The sequence below is a fragment of the Biomphalaria glabrata genome, chromosome 9, assembly GCF_947242115.1.
Source record: "Biomphalaria glabrata chromosome 9, xgBioGlab47.1, whole genome shotgun sequence".
In the NCBI taxonomy this organism is placed as follows: domain Eukaryota; kingdom Metazoa; phylum Mollusca; class Gastropoda; family Planorbidae; genus Biomphalaria; species Biomphalaria glabrata.
This window is the reverse complement of record NC_074719.1, coordinates 4,175,576-4,192,165: the sequence shown is the minus strand read 5'-3', so window position 1 is coordinate 4,192,165 and position 16,590 is coordinate 4,175,576. Positions and strand designations below refer to the sequence as shown.

The window sequence follows — 16,590 nt, the reverse complement described above, 5'->3', positions numbered from 1 at the left end:
TAATCCACATGCCTTCCCAAACCGATTTTGTACGGGGAGCTGTGTTCAGGAATGCGCTCCCAGGGGGATCAATACTAGTTCCATTAAGAAACCCATAAGAGCTCCTTCAAGGAATGTGATATCGACATTCACTGCAGGGAAGCACTATAGCTCTCGTTCGCTCCTCGTCGTGTGAAGCTTTAAGTGTCACGAGCTAAGAAGTTCATCCGATTTTGTGCTCGTCTTGTTCACCTATTGAAGTCGAGCACCGCAAGTATAAACATACCCACACAGACAGACGCATGCAATTTTCTAATCATCGTAGATCTAGAGTAGTTATTCTATACCCTTAATATCCTGAAATCATATTAGTGCGTACTGACATGATATCTAGACATATAGCCTACATATTTAAAAAAAAAACTATAATGACCTCTATCTTCAATTGTAAATTTGAGACAAATCGTTGACTTGTTTTTTTTTTAAAGGTGGATTTATGTTAAAAGATGATGTGATCTCTCTGTTATATACACTCTTCTGGATCTTTGTGGATACATTTTTTTTTTTCAAATTTACAGTTTCTATTCTAACTTAGAGTTTCATTACTCAAGTTTCTATTCTAGCTTAGAGTTTCATTACTCATTCTAGCTTAGAGTTTCATTACTCAAGTTTATATTCTAGCTTAGAATTTCATTACTCATTCTAGCTTAGAATTTCATTACTCAAGTTTCTCGTCTAGCTTAGAGTTTCATTAGGCCTACTCAAGTTTCTATTCTAGCTTAGAGTTTCATTAGGCCTACTCAAGTTTCTCGTCTAGCTTAGAGTTTCATTACTCATTCTAGCTTAGAGTTTCATTACTCATTCTAGCTTAAAGTTTCATTACTCAAGTTTATATTCTAGCTTAGAATTTCATTACTCAAGTTTATATTCTAGCGTAGAGTTTCATTGTTCAAGTTTCTTTGATTTCTAAGTGAAAACTTTAATAGTTTAATTAAAACTGGAAAATTGGAACATATTGTCACACTTATGTTTTAGAAAAGGGAGAAGTAAATGAGACAACACTCAAAAAAGAAAAAGATGCTCAAGTAGATCTACTACGTTGTCAGTTTCTCTCAGGTAATAATGTAAAATCTTTTTTCCCCAGCTTTAGATTGTTACGATCTTCTTTATCAGGCCTTCTGTAAACACTGCTAAATAACACAGCACATCTAACACAAGAACTTGACAACACGAGTTTCAATAAACAATGTGGCGGTTTAATGACTAATACATCAACAGCCAATACAACACAATTATTGGCTACACTAACTTCAAATGGTTCCGCTAGGTTGTCATTGTCGGAAGTGGTAATGGATGTAAGCACCCCACTACCTATAAAATGCTTCCAAATGGCATGAGTCTCGAATATCTTCTTATCTTATCTTATATAATACAGACGTTACTTCAAAAAAGAAGATGATTACGTCCTACGCGTCATGCATTCAGTCATGACCAATAGTATCTGACAACCAGTCCAACTCCTGGCCTTCACGTGTGGCTCAGATATTGAGTCCGGCGGAACTGTTCTCACTAGCAGGAGAAGGGGCAAAGGTGAGTAGGCCTTAATGGCGCCTTAACCAGTAAGCTTCAGGCAGGAGGGGCTCATTAGCCATGGCTGGCTACCCACCTAGGAGAAGGAAAACTCTGAATTCAAACCTCTGTTGCCTTGCAGCTATACCCAATCACGAGAAAGGCTTCGGGAGTCAACCCTGAGGAAAAATCAGGAGCTGGCGACCCTAAGGCAGTTTGCAGCACCCAATGTTACACTCTGCCCAACCTGCGACGCCGCTGACTATATCGGCACTGCCTTTCCTTTGGATACATCAGCTGCGTGGAAAGGGGGGAACTGATGTGTGGGCGACATCGTTCCGACCACAGCTAATGCCCAGGCATTCATCTCACCTAGATGATCCAAAGTCGCTTCGCGACTGAAGGAGGCCATAGAACTTAAAATGCTTTGCTGCACAACAGAACTGCCTACCAAACACTATAAGTCTTTTTTCTGTCTACTTCTAGACTCGTACAGCTACATTTTCAAGGACTCACTATGTAGCACACTGTCCTTACTGCCTTGCTGAGCCCTACACATTGTCTCTTGACAGTAAAGGCTTTCGATCACATGACCATAACACGGGTCATATTTGCGTGTACTAGCAGTAATGTCCCTTGTTCAACAGCCGTTGACCTGTGTGATTGGCTTGAGTCGCCCGTGTGTCAGTAGGTCGCACACACATTCACCCTATCAGTCCGACACTGGAGTTACAAAAAAATGTATAACCCAAGCTGAACTTTTATTGTAAATGGTCCAAAATGTTAAGCTTTCATTTCATCTACATCTGTTTCTAATTTTGTTTCATTTGTATAAATTAAACAAAAGAAGTTGCCTCCCGTTAACAATAACCACTTACTTCCAGTCAATTTAGGGAAAATAATCAATTCTAACAAATACTGAATTTTAATAAGTTTGGATATTTGTATAGTAGTCAGCATGAGAATCTGAAAAGAGGATTCAAACATAAATAGCTGGCTTAACTGTTCAACCAACTCAACACAAAATAATTCACACCCATTTTCACAATATATAATTTAGAAAGCTAGGCCTACTTGTTTACATGAACTGTGGGCCTCTATTTTACCCAAGACAACACTACAGATACATTCACTAGCAATGCCAGCTTCATATAATTGTATAATTTGTGTCAGATGGCCAAAGAAAATCTTATTTAACGCCATGGGAAACAACTCAGCTAACACAAATAGAACTTAAAATCAAATGACGATTGGACACTTAATTTCTTCTTCTTCTAGCCAGCTTTTTGCTGCAGACTGTGCCAAGGAAAAACAAGGTGCTGTTTTCTTCAGTTGTTCAGCACTGCCGTACAGGGGGTTGGTTATGTTGGGCTGGAGTGGTAGTAGGGCCTGCCTAAGGTGGATTAGGAAGGGGCATTGGACACACAATGTGTAGAACTAATTAAAAAAAAAAAAGTTATCAGGAATCCCCATATGATGGAATTATTTTACAAATTCAAGCAAAGCATTGGATTTTTTTTACAAACAGAACAAGAACATAAAACTAAAGTTCGTATAATTTTTTAATATTTTATTTATTTTTTTTTACATATTTTGACAAATGACGGGTATTTAACCAATATGAATACGCTGGTATTTTTTTTGTATGTTGAAGATGTAGTAAATCTCTTTTGACATATTTGACATTGAAATAGCTTTCCACCAGTACGGATATGCTGGTGTGGCTTTAAAGCTGAATGATCAGTTAATCTTTTTTTAGCATACTTGACATTGAAATGTGTTTTCCACTACTAATACGGTGGTGTTTTTTTTTTAATTGGAATTATCAGCAAATCTTTTTTGACATATTTGACATTTAAATGGTGTTTCATCAGAATGGATGCTTTGGTGTCTTTTTGAATGTGAAGGTAGATTAAATCTTTTTTGACATACCGGTATTTGACATTAAAATGGATAATTGCCATCATGAATAGAATGGTGTCTTTTTAAAGATGAAGGTGAAGAAAATCTTTTGAAACATATTTCACATTTATAAGGTTTTTCACCAGAATGAACAGGCTGGTGGCGTTTTAACTGTGAAGGTGTAGTAAATGCTTTGAGACGTGTCTGACATTTATGTTTTTTTTTCAGGTTGATGACAAGTTTTACTCTCTTTTCTTAAAACAGTTTCTTTTGAATGTTGTCCTTCAATTTGATCTTCTAAGTTAGCAATTAACATGTTTTTTTCTGATACTACTTCCACTTTTTCTTAATGACGTCCATCTGCAATAGAAAAAACAACAACATTTATCATAATAGTCTACTAGTTAAACCAATTTTTAGGTAATTAGTGCAAATTTTGTCTTTATATCAACATTTTGACTTAAAACAAAGTTGTTTTTTAACAAGTACTACACAGTTATGACCCGTTAACTGAATAAGACTGCAAATGAATCTTGTTTATGTTTTTTTTAAAGGAAGTCCTTGACTTTTTTAACAACATGAAGATTTACATTATAAAATCCCATTGTGTAATCATTTGTCTTTGAATCTTGTTAATGAGAATTGTGATAGGCTAAATTTGTCTAATCATAGTGTTCCTTTTGTATGGTTACTCTTTCATGCTTCTTAATCACAAAAACAAACTTTGGCTACATTGCCATTAGATTCTGATTCCAGGAGACTAGGTTTAATGTGACAATCTGGCCATGTTCCAAACAGTTTTTGGGATTAGCTTTACTTTTTGTCATGAAAAAATGGTTGCTGGTCATGCGGTTTGCACGCTGGACTGTCGTTTGGATTTATTGATGGTCCCGGGTTCAAACCCTGCCCACACCCATCCCTCGTCTTCCTGCGGGAGGTTTGGACTAGGAAGTAAACTATCTTCAACCCTGAAGGGACATCCGAAACATGTAAAACATTTTACAAACAAACATTTTTAATCTTCTTGCATTGATGTGCCAAGCCAAAGAGTGGGAGTGTCACTGAGTGTCACTGAGTTTATTATGTCATCTCACTTGACTTGGGAAATCTGCCGAGGCTGTTTTCCTTTGAAAATTTCTTGGCAACTCTGATTGACAGGCCTTTGTTAATGCCAGACATTAGGAATTAGGTGGCCAGAAAAGATAACTACTGTCAATTTTTAGGAGAGGACTAGAGTAAAGCTTGTGTCCCAAGACATCATAAAGCGAAAGTGAAGCTGGATAGGATACACCTTACGAAAAGCAGCTACCAATGTTGCAAGCCAGGCACTTGATTGGAATTCGCAAGGAAAGAGGGCAGACCCAGGTCAGTCATCACTGAAGCTGATGGTACTGGAATGACATAGGAGCAGCTGAAGAAAGCTGCTCAGAACTGAGTTCGGAGGAGAGGCGTGGTTGCGGCTCTATGCTCCCCTGGGAGAGCACAGAATTAAGTCAGTAAGTCAAGTCTGATTGACAGGAGCTCAGGTGTTTAATTTTTATTTGTCGTGAGTTATGATACATGAGTGTAAAACAGAATGATTTGGTCCATAGAGTCAGTAGAAGATCTGGTCATGGATAGAAGAGGATGCATTGTTTTGATCTCTTTTCTTACTTCCAACTTTCTGGTGGTATATGTTTATTTAGAATGACAAAGACAAACAGACAGCAAACTTCTTTGTTCCCCTGGCAATCAAATTTTTTAAATATGATATAACTACCTGATGTAAACATTTCAAGTGTAACTTTTGAGGGAATCTGGTGTGAATGTTTTTTGTTTTCTATAGTTTTGTTTGGTGTAATGCTCAAATTGTAAGACAAACTTCCTTATGGATTAATAAAGATTATTATTATTATACAGAATTTTTCAGCTAGATGGATATAGCAGATATAACCTGCTTAATTAATATTTCTATGCTACAATTTCTATTGCATTGGTTGAATTAAGCTTTGCACATAGTAAAAGCTCATTCTATTCATATGTATGCACTTTCTGAATTACTATAATGCTTACAAATAATTTATCATTACCACCAAAATATATTTTCCACAGTAGGGAACTCACAAGAGAGAGGATGGTTAACAGGCCCAAGCATACCTGGAAGATATCAGTCCTCAGTCAAGCTGAGATACTGGAATGACATGGGAGCAGATAAAAGCTGCTATGAAATGAGTACAATAGCAGTTGTGGTTGTGGACCTATGCTTCCATGGTAGTCCATAGGATTAAATCAAGTCACCAAAATATAGATACTCAGTCACTATAGTATAGTTATTTTGTATCGATCGTATTCGTATTTTGTAATTAGATTAGAAGATTAGAAGAATCTGTTCTTTATCTTTCTATAGGGTCTCAGTGCTAATTCTCAGTCTCAGGTTTCAGGAGTGAGATCTCAGTTTTAGGTTACAGAACTGAGGTTTTTATCTTAGGTTTTCTGTCTGATGTTTTTCAAGTTTGATTTACGAGTCTTGAGGTTCCAGATACCAGACTGCGGGTTGCTATATCCAGACCTGGGGGTGTTTTGTAAAGTTGTGAGTTTTGGATGCTACTATAAACTTTTATTTGTGTAGTGTCAGTGAACAGTATCTTGGCTGGAAGATAGATCTGCTTGTATTGCCAGTTGTTGTCTTGACATATTGTTGTAAATAATATTACTGAACCTTATAATTAAGGTGAATACTTTGATTTTAAAATACTAATTAAGTATTTACTAGAATCTTACTATAAGTATTGATTTTGCATGCCATCCTATATGCACTCATATTTCTTTATCATTATTATTGATCATATGTCATTGTCATTGTACAAATATCGTTAGATTAAATTCATATTTTAATTCAAATCATCATACACCTCGTTTATTAGTTTATGTACAACTAGGTGTGTATGGTGTGGCTGTCGGGCTGAACTTGGGACAAAAGTAATAATAAGTTATAAAATGAATTATAACACACACATTTATAATTCAAATTGTTTTTAATAACTAAACACATTAATACTTAATAATTTCGTGCAAACAAAGACCAGACACTCGTTAATTTTTGGACCCAAAGACAAGCCTTATTGTTATTGTTGTTATTATGTAATACACTTGCACAAGAACACTCAGACATTCATCAAATATTATAATACATTATAAATAATACATTATAAATGAATATAAATGAGAGATAAATCCTGACTATGCCCAAGAGAATATTACAAATGAAATTTACTTAAAGAATATTTTGCTCTAATCAAATATTTTTTTGTACATTTCAGTAAAAAAAAATAATGAAAATCCTAACTGCTTTGCCACCTTTAAAAAAAAAAATATATTTTTTCTCAAAAAATCTTATTTAAACTTTCTTGTAAATCAATTATTTACCTGACTCATTGGTACTTCTGAACCATGGGCCTCACCAGCTGATTTCAGATTTGGCATGATGATAGGTACAGGATAAAGACTGTTGTTTGGCTTCTTTGACACAGCCAATAGTCTTGATGCCAAAGACTATGATTTATTACTATCTGTAAAATTTGCTATTTCTATATCTTTCTTCATAGTAATTTCCTGTAAGATAAATAAATAACAAAAGAAAAATGTAAACAAAAAAGGTTTACATAACTGTCTTCTCTAATAACATAATTTTATTTTTTTAAAGGAAGATTCAATCATTCATGTTTTTCTGGTATACTTTTTCTCTAAATCGAAAAAAAAGATTAGATCTAGTTTATCTACCATAAATAATATATTTGATTAAAAAAAAACATGCATTTAATAAGTATTGAAATACCTGATGACCTAGTTTCACATTAGAAGTTTGTGCATAATTTTCTGATGGCTGTGTATACAAGTCTGATTCATCTTCATCTTTAATCTTCTCAATTTTAATTTTTGACACTTTGAAACTTTATGAGTTTGTGCTAACAAATCTGTATCTTCCATTTCCTCCTTCACATTGTTCACTTCAATAGAAGAATCAAGATCTGTGTCAGGCATCATGGAAGCACAAAGGTCCAAATTTCAGCTTGTTGAACTAATATTTCTGTAATAAATGCAGAATTTAAGATAAAAAAAAAATTAAAAGTTATATTTCATTAACACTTGAAAAAAAGAATAAATCTGGATTCTGTTGTGAAAACAGTGATGTGATCGGTGACACAAAAACTTTATAGAAATTTCTTAATAAGATGTACCGATTGTAAATGTTAAGTGCATTGCAGATTATATTAAAAAATAACAGACATTTAAAAGGGATCATAGAATTGAGCTTAGTCAAGATCAAATTTTATTTTAGCATCAGTTATTTACAAATAGTTGCAACTAAACTAAACAAATATTTGGAACTGAGGATAGGTAACTCTTAAAATATTATTAAAATTATTATTATTAAAAATAACAGACATTTAAAAGGGATCATAGAATTGAGCTTAGTCAAGATCAAATTTTATTTTAGCATCAGTTATTTACAAATAGTTGTAACTAAACTAAACAAATATTTGGAACTGAGGATAGAAAACTCTTTGACTCCATATCTATAATAGATGCTCATAGACCTGGCACTAATGCATGGATCAATACTGGCATCCCCAGTATTTATATTTTTTTTTCTCCCAAACATGTTTCAAATTGCTTGAAACTTTATCTTAAATATCTTATCTTATAGATTACAGACGTTACTTTAAAAAAGAAGATAATTACATCCTACGCATTTCATGTGTCTATCTAGTCATTAATTTCAATCAATGACTTAAACTCTGCTAAGTCTGAATAGTTTACCTTTGTTAAACATCTGGAATTTCAATAATGCGGTATAAGTAGCTTAAGGCATTAAATTTGTTAAATATTTATGTTTATTGAAAATATGAATATTTAATAAAGAAATATATATTTTATTAATTTTGAAACATATTATACTTCCTAGAGCTGGTTAGTCAATTTTTAGTTTTTTAATGGTAGTGACGTGAATAGTTAACTCACAATTTTCATTTAATGTGTTTTAAAATGTATCAAATTTGTGATAATATGACAAGGCAAAAAAGTAATGATATTTTCACTTTTCCTGGTAGAGTCCCATTTCATAAACACACAAATGTTAAAGATAATGATACCAATCCACCAGAGAAAAAAGAGGGCCCAAACGTAGGTAAAGATACATATTTTAAACCTTTTTTTTTTGTTTGGAAGGGGGATTTCTAAACTTTCTGCTGATGTTTCGGCAGGCCGGATGAAACCATGTCTGGCCCGTGGGCCATAATTTGGGCATCACTGCCCTAACTAGACTATATAATATAGTCTATAGATCTAATGGTTAAAAAAAAATACATACTCACTGTAACATACATATTACACATATTGAGTCTAATAGTCATTATAGATCTAAATTTAGATCTAAGAATTATATTAAGAATAAATACAGAAATAGAGCTAGACTTACTTAAACAGTTAAAACAAACCTATTTTGGCTATAGTATATAGATATTAGATTTACTACTTTACTTAGGTATTGAACTGCATTCTAATGCTACTATGACTACTACTTGATCTAGATCTACTTGATTGTCTAGGACTCTAGAAGTAGTATTACATCCTACACGTGATGCATTTAGGTCTTTATCATAATGATATCTATAGATCTAATTTAATAATAGCATTTTTTTTTCTTAGAAATAAGAAACCAGTTAGATCTAAATTCTAAATCCAGCTCTAGATGATCACGATGTCTGTATAATAATAATTTGATATGATTAATAATCTTAATCATAAATTTCATAATGATTATCAATGATTGTAGATCTAAATTAAAATTTTCTAAATCATTATCATAATAAATCTAATCAATTAGATTCTAATAGTAATAGTAAATAGTAATAGTATACTAATACAGTTAATACAGTAATATAGTATCATATAGTGATTATCGTCTAATATAGATCTAGATAAAAACCAGCGACTTGGCAGAATTTAAGTCATTGGTTAATATTAATGGTACGTAATACCATATTATATAATAATAATATTAAATATAATATATATATATGCATGATGAGGCGTAGGACGTAATCAATAATGAATAAATCATCTTCTTTTTTGAAGTATTATTATATAATTTATTAAAATTTATAAGATCTAGATCTACATTACACTGTCAGGAAAAAAAATAATTTGAATGGAGCATTAGGCTTATTAGCACTTACTAGATTAGATTCTAAGACTAATTGGTATTAGTATACGACACTAGAAACGCTAAATTAGGTTTCTGTTATATTTTCAGAATATGCAGGACCAATTTACATCTAAAATCTAGTTCAAGATCTAGCTAACCATCTTGATGTAGGACATACCGGAAATGTAAACAATAAACACAGACTATGCAATAGACAAATATATAGTAGATCTATATATATGTACGACACAGACCTATATAAAATATATAGTTCATAAAAGTCAAGGGAAATCAATCTGCTTGTAACTAACAACATTCCGTCCGGCTCTAGAATCTAGATCTCTAGATATATAGTATAGAGATAATGATAGGCTAAATGTTAGATCCAGATGTAGTACTAGTAGATGACAGATCTATATACTTTATTTATATAGAGTAGTACTATCTGGATAAAAAGAGTCTAGAGTAGAAGTTACTGAAGTAAGTTTTAGTTAGTAGAATCTTCTACTCACTACTTTACTTAGACTAGTAAGTTACTGCTGTTAGACTCTACTCTGTACTGTACTAGACTCTAGTGAGTGAGTGACTAGTGTAGGCTTTTGTAGGTAGCAAGGGTACCTGGATATTTGCTCTGTTATCAGCAGTAGATGTCTTGAATGGCTTGATCACGTTCATAGAATGCCCTGTGAATGTCATTAATCTAATATATATCATATATGTGTTTTCTGGACAATCACAATGCCATTGTCAATGGTCAGAAGGTCATCATGGAGCCAGATTTTTGTTGTGATCTTGTTTCCAATCTCCTCATTTATGATTTGTGAATCAAACAAATGTCCAGAAGTTTCCCAAGGGAAAATCAAAATTAAATCAAAATTTTTTTTAAAAGGAAAATGTTTAATTTAATATATATATAGTCTTATGTAGAGAGAGGTTAGGGATTTTTATTTCCAAATCCAAAGAAAGGCTCAAGTATAGTAGATACTATTTATGACCAACAGATGTTGAATAACAAATTATGCTTTATTCTGGAATTTTCATCAACTAGATCCACAATGGAGGCGTGGTGGCTGAGCGATAAAGTGCTTGGCTTCTGAACCGGGGGTCCCGGGTTCGAATCCTGGTGAAGACTGGTATTTTTATTTCAGGATCCTTGGGCGCCTCTGAGTCCACCCAGCTCTAATGGGTACCTGACATTATTTGGGGAAAAGTAATGGCGGTTAGTCCTTGTGCTGGCCACATGACACCCTCGTTAACCGTAGGCCACAGAATCAAATGACCTATACATCAGCTGCCCTATAGACCACAAGGTCTGAAAGGGGAACTTTTTTTTTTTAGATCCACAATAGGAGGCACAGTAGCTGAGTGGTAAAGTGCTTAACTTTTAAACTGGGGGTCCTGGGCTCAAATCCTGGTGAAGACTGGGATTTTTAATTTCAAGATCTTTAGGGTGCCTTTGAGTCCACTAAACTCTAAATGGATACTTGACATTAGTAGGGGAAAAGTAAATGGGGTTGATCGTTTTGCTGGCCACATGACACTCTCGTTAACCGTCCTATAGATCGCAAGGTCTGAAAGGAGAACTTTATTTATTTTTTTTTACTATAATTCTAAGACCCTCTTTAAAAGTCTTAATTTAAAAAAAAAAAAAAGATATTTTGCTTTGACAACACATTTACCATTTTGTCAAGAAATATTGTTTAAAAAATTGAATATGTTATATATAATACTAGACATATGTTACCCGCGACCCGCGGGTCTTTATTTGCGCATTACTTTCAATATAGTCACTGAGAGTGTTTTGTAAACAATTAAACGAAATAATAATGTAATAAGTAAAGCGAATGTGTCAATGTAAAAATAGTGTGAATGAAGCTATCAAATCGAAATAGCTAATAGGCTTAAATCCATTTTTTAAAATTAAAACATTTGCTTTTGAATAATCTAGTGGATTGGATTTAGATGTATGTTAAACGTAGCTAATGATCCTTTCACGTTATTTCTCTTTCGCTACGAAAATAAAATTAGTTTTGCGAAAATGGTTTACCCGAAGTCGATACATTCTTATCTATTAAAAACGAAAAGAGCGATAGCTTTGTTAAATAAATGGGATTATAAAGTGAACAATTAAACGAAATAATTTTTAGTACGCGATTCATGAATGAATATAGATCTAGGCCTATCTCAACTCGGCTTCGCAGCTTTCGTAAACGAATGTAGCTTTAGAAAACCAAATTTTAATGTTTATTTGATCAAAATATGAAATGAATGGACTTTAATTAATATATTTATGTGTTAAAGTATAAAACTATCTGTGCGAAGAGAAGTTTTATCATCTTAGAGTTGGATTAGAGTTTTAGATCTAGGGATGGGATTATAAAGTAAACAATTAAACGAATTAATATTTAGTATGCGATTCATTACGGAATTGTCTAATGAAAGAATGTTCGTCAGGAAATCTGTAATCACTGATATAAGGAACTAATTAATGTAAAAAATGCTTTTGAAACACAAAATTGAAGGTTAATTTTATTATATAATGAAATCAATGGATCTTCTTTTGTCTTTTCATGTGTCAAAGTAAAAAACTATCTGCGCAAAGTGTATTTCTTAAAATTAGATCTAGGTCTAAATCCTTTCTATCTTTTCTCATGTCAACATTGTAGACATGGCCTAGATCCATAAAATACTATAGCTGTAATAGAGTCGGACAACTTTATTTTTTTTGAGGGTCTTAAATTTGTTTTAGGGCTACAATACATACACTACGGTCTAAGTTGGTACCCAAGGAACATTCCTGCCTAGTTTTATCAAGATAGGTCAAGCGGTTTTGATGTCTATAAGTAACATACATACATACATACATACATACATACTCCACACATTCTACTTTATAATATAGATATCAGTGTGATTACAGTCTGCAAGACTGATTCCAGAATTAAAAAAAAAATTATGAAATTAAAAATGTTAATTTTTTTAAATTACCGGTATAGGTTTTTACAAATGTTTTTATTTTTACCACAGAAATATTAGTGCAGCTGACATTTGGACCAAGTACCCTTCCATGATGCCTGACACAAAGCTTGATTTTTCTCTTGAACTGAACCATGCCTTAAAACATGTGAAGGAGGAAAAGGAAGAAATAGATTTAATAACACAACCATGTGAAGAACAAGACTTCAAAGTGCCGATCATAAAAACTGAGAAGATAGATGAAGATGAATCAGACTTGTATACCCAGCAATCAGAAAACTTTGCTGAAACTTGTAATGTAAAACTTGAACATCAGGTATTCCAATTTTACCATACATCACTACTTTATCAGATATATCTATCAGATATATTTAACATTAACCTTATGAAACAAATGTTTAATGAAAAAAACAACTTCTGTTGTTATGAATAGTTTTAATTACGGTAACTAGAAGCCTTTTTTTTTTAGTTCACTGTCAGATAGAGTCAGTATGATAACTCACTAATTAATTAAAAAAAAAACATCTAATAGCACATATTTTTAGTCACTTATGAAGTTAGCTGATCACCATTTGGATAGATATCTATGTCTTCAATGCAAAACAAACGAGCATGGTGTCATGTGGCCAGCACAACGACCAACCAACCTCCTTTACTTTTCCCAACTAAAGTCAGGTACCCATTAGAGTTGGGTGGACTAAGGGGTGCTCTAAAAATCCAGAAATTGAAAATCCCAGGACCCCAGATTCGGAACCAAACGATTAAATTTGGCCATCAGAATAGTTTTGTTATCAGAATAATAATACTTAATTATTTTTTCTTTCTTTCTTTTTTTTAATAGGTGGATGTTATTAAGAAAGAAAAGGAAGTGATATCAGAAAGAAATGTGCTTACTGATAACATACAAGATGAACTTAATGAAAGCCTTTCAAATGAATCTGTTTTGAAAATAAAGATGAAAACCTCTTGTCATAGTGCTAAGGAAAAACATCAGTGTCCCATATGTCTCAAAGATTTTGCTAAACATTCCAATTTAAACAAACACCAGCGTATTCATACTGGTGAAAAACCATTTGTATGTGAAATATGTCAAAAAGGATTTACTGAGTATTCATCTTTAAAAAATCACCAGCGTATTCATACTGGTGAAAAACCCTTTATATGTCAGATATGTCAAAAAGGTTTTAGTGTATCTTCACACTTAAAAAGACACAGTCTGATTCATACTGGTGAAAAACCATTTAATTGTGAAATATGTCAAAAAAGTTTTAATCAATCTTCATCTTTAAAGAATCACCAACATATTCATACTGGTGAAAAACCATTTAAATGTGAAATGTGTCTAAAAGGATTTAGTGAATCTTCACACTTAAAAAGACACAGTCTGATTCATACTGGTGAAAAAACATTTAAATGTCAAATATGTCAGAAAGATTTTACTGAATCATCATCTTTAAAAAGTCACCTACGTATTCACACTGGTGAAAAACCATTTAAATGTGAAATATGTCAGAAAAGATTTACTCAATCTTCACAATTAAAAAGACACAGTCTGATTCATGCTGGTGAAAAACCATTTAAATGTCGAATATGTCAGGAATGGTTTACTGAATTATCATCTTTAAAAAACCACCTACGCATTCATAATGGGGAAAAAGTATTTCAATGTGAAGTTTGTTTAAAAGGATTTAATTTATCTTCAAATTTAAAAAAACACAGCTGGATTCATACACATATATTTTGAATACTGTATGTCAAAAAGATCAACTGCAGCTTCATCTTTAAAAAGACACCACCTAATTAATTCATACTTTTGAAAAACCATTCAAATGTAGAAAATGTATAAAAGATTTGTCTATTTACCATATTTGAAACAGCATATAATTTCATATCAGACCAAAAATAACTTAAAATGTTTGTATTATGCAATTTTCTTCTTTTTTTTGTCCTTGAAAATCATCAGCTGATTTACTGAGGAAAAAAGTTTTTGAAAAAATTTCACCGTCTGGTTTAAACTGTAAAAAAAAGGCAAGAGTAAACATTTTCATAACCTTCAACTTCTCTGTTTATATTGGGTACTTGAAGCACTTGATTGGATCAAACTGGTAAAAAGCAACATTAAAGGAGAATTAATTACAACTCTGTAGCTGAAGATTTGGGCAGCTACTAAGTTTAAACCACTGGATAATGTTTAAATCATGGGACAATGTTAATATTTTGTTTATAGTCTAATTTGAAATATATTCAAAATGCTATATTATACCTGGTACTGAGTGAATAATGAAGACCTGGTCATCAAATCTGACTTTTACTGATCTATTGAATAGCTAGTGTTCCACAAAATTTAAGAAACTTGTGTCAATATGCAAAGCTTTGTACAGCTTGATTCTGTCTCATCAAGAGCAGGATAAAATTAGGATGTTTTTAACACCAGCATATTTGACATTAAATTTTGTTTTTCTTGTAGTGACTTATAATTCTTTGAATGGATTTCTAAATCCACTGTAATTGAAAGGTTTTTTTTAGCTTATCAAATATATGTTAGTGTCATATATGGTGTCTGTATCACCAGAGTTGAAGTTTTAAAACTGCACACCACAGAAATACATGAGATGTATTGACAGTTAAACTTCTACAGGGGTGCATGAATTTACCCTTCTTAAGCTAAAATAGTGAATTAACCTTCTTAGGCTGAACTATTGAATTTACCATCTTAGGTTTAACTCTTGAATTTACCTTCTTAGGTTCAACAATTGAATTTACTTTCTTAGGTTTAACAATTGAATTTACCTTCTTAGGTTCAACAATTGAATTTACCTTCTTAGGATCAACTATTGAATTTACCTTCTTAGGTTTGACTAAAGCTACCCAAATTTTAGTCTACAACGCCTGTTGTTTTTATTTTATAAGCTTCGGACTTGTCATACATTTAGAAAAACAATCACAGGATTGAAGGATGACTGGCTGGACTGGATCGTTCTTGAGATGACATTCTGAAGTGCATGACACACAATCAGTCAACTATTAAAGTTGTGGCTAGACTCAAGTCTACTTGTAAGCACTTAAAGAAAAAGCTGGAAAATAATATCTTTAAATTATGTTTGATGTAATCTATTTAGTGTGAATTCAATACCCTCAAGAATTAGTAGCCTATTATTCGTATGAGCTAGAATTAATGAATGAATAGATTGTTGCTTTCAAGTTAACCTGGAAGTCTTTCTGCGAACTTGCTTAATACATCTCTGATGGCAATGATAGTTTTTGATAATACTCTACATGCACCAAGAACATCGATTGAACATCTCTCGTGTGATATCTGTGTCTCACGAACTCTAATTTGGAAGTTTTACGCCATTTCTCATTGAGCACATTGAAAACTATATTGACTATATATTGGACTTTTAAACAAATCTTCTATTCAGACATGACCATGTGTCTCACGAACTCTAATTTGGAAGTTTTACACCATTTGTTATTAAGCACATTGAAAACTATATTGACTATATATTGGACTTTTAAACAAATCTTCTATTCAGACATGACCAAAAGAGACGTCAAACTTACTCTACAAAGATGTCTGTTATCAAGACTTAAGCAACAAAGATATCAAACATTGGGGAAAAATTGATCAGCATCAAGAACCATGAACTGATGAACAGTTTAGGCCAAAATAAATTATACCTTAAATCAGGTGGAACAATGAAGTCATTTGTCCCAAAAATTAGACAAAACTAAATGTCTTATAAATGTTATGGCTATTTTCTTTTCATGACTTGTTTTTGAGTTGGACACAACTTGTTAAACTTATAATTGGTTAGAAATTTAGAATTACTTTACTTATTCAATAAATTTGAAGACTTAGAAAATAATTAAGTTTCGTTGTATTTTAAAAAATGTTAAGTACCTGTACCGGTATGCTGGTTATTATTTTTAAATCAATTTCTAAAACTTTTAAATTAAATCTCATCTTCATTAAG

General features: G+C 32.5%; 1 protein-coding gene and 1 long non-coding RNA gene across 5 annotated transcripts; one reads left to right on the top strand and one right to left on the bottom strand.

Annotated features, from left to right (window-relative positions):
- Nucleotides 1–3,201: 3,201 nt before the first annotated feature.
- On the bottom strand, nt 3,202–10,351 carry LOC106052075 (uncharacterized). Of its 3 annotated transcripts, none has more exons than XR_008779674.1 (4): nt 10,256–10,351; nt 7,265–7,516; nt 6,856–7,041; nt 3,202–3,810 (listed from the first exon to the last, which is right to left on the bottom strand). It is a non-coding gene; the product is annotated as an uncharacterized LOC106052075 (long non-coding RNA). The 3 variants fall into 3 exon arrangements; XR_008779673.1 differs by lacking the exon at nt 10,256–10,351 and adding an exon at nt 9,669–9,697; XR_008779672.1 differs by lacking the exons at nt 6,856–7,041; nt 7,265–7,516; nt 10,256–10,351 and adding an exon at nt 9,669–9,696.
- On the top strand, nt 9,941–16,590 carry LOC129928073 (zinc finger protein 239-like). Of its 2 annotated transcripts, none has more exons than XM_056040428.1 (3): nt 9,941–10,117; nt 12,679–12,929; nt 13,455–16,590. In XM_056040428.1, the coding sequence occupies exons 2-3, from the start codon at nt 12,705–12,707 to the stop codon at nt 14,355–14,357; spliced, it is 1,128 nt and encodes a 375-aa protein (XP_055896403.1). In that variant the 5' UTR covers nt 9,941–10,117; nt 12,679–12,704; the 3' UTR covers nt 14,358–16,590. The 2 variants fall into 2 exon arrangements, with proteins under 2 accessions (XP_055896403.1, XP_055896404.1); XM_056040429.1 differs by having other exon boundaries at nt 12,665–12,929.

What these genes read in the sequence shown, in the direction of transcription:
- LOC129928073 (XM_056040428.1), top strand. Translation starts at nt 12,705, where the DNA reads ATGATGCCTGACACAAAGCTTGATTTTTCTCTTGAACTGAACCATGCC. An exon ending in ATGTAAAACTTGAACATCAG is followed by an intron (nt 12,930 to 13,454) that starts GTATTCCAATTT and finishes TTTTTTTAATAG; the next exon opens with GTGGATGTTATTAAGAAAGA.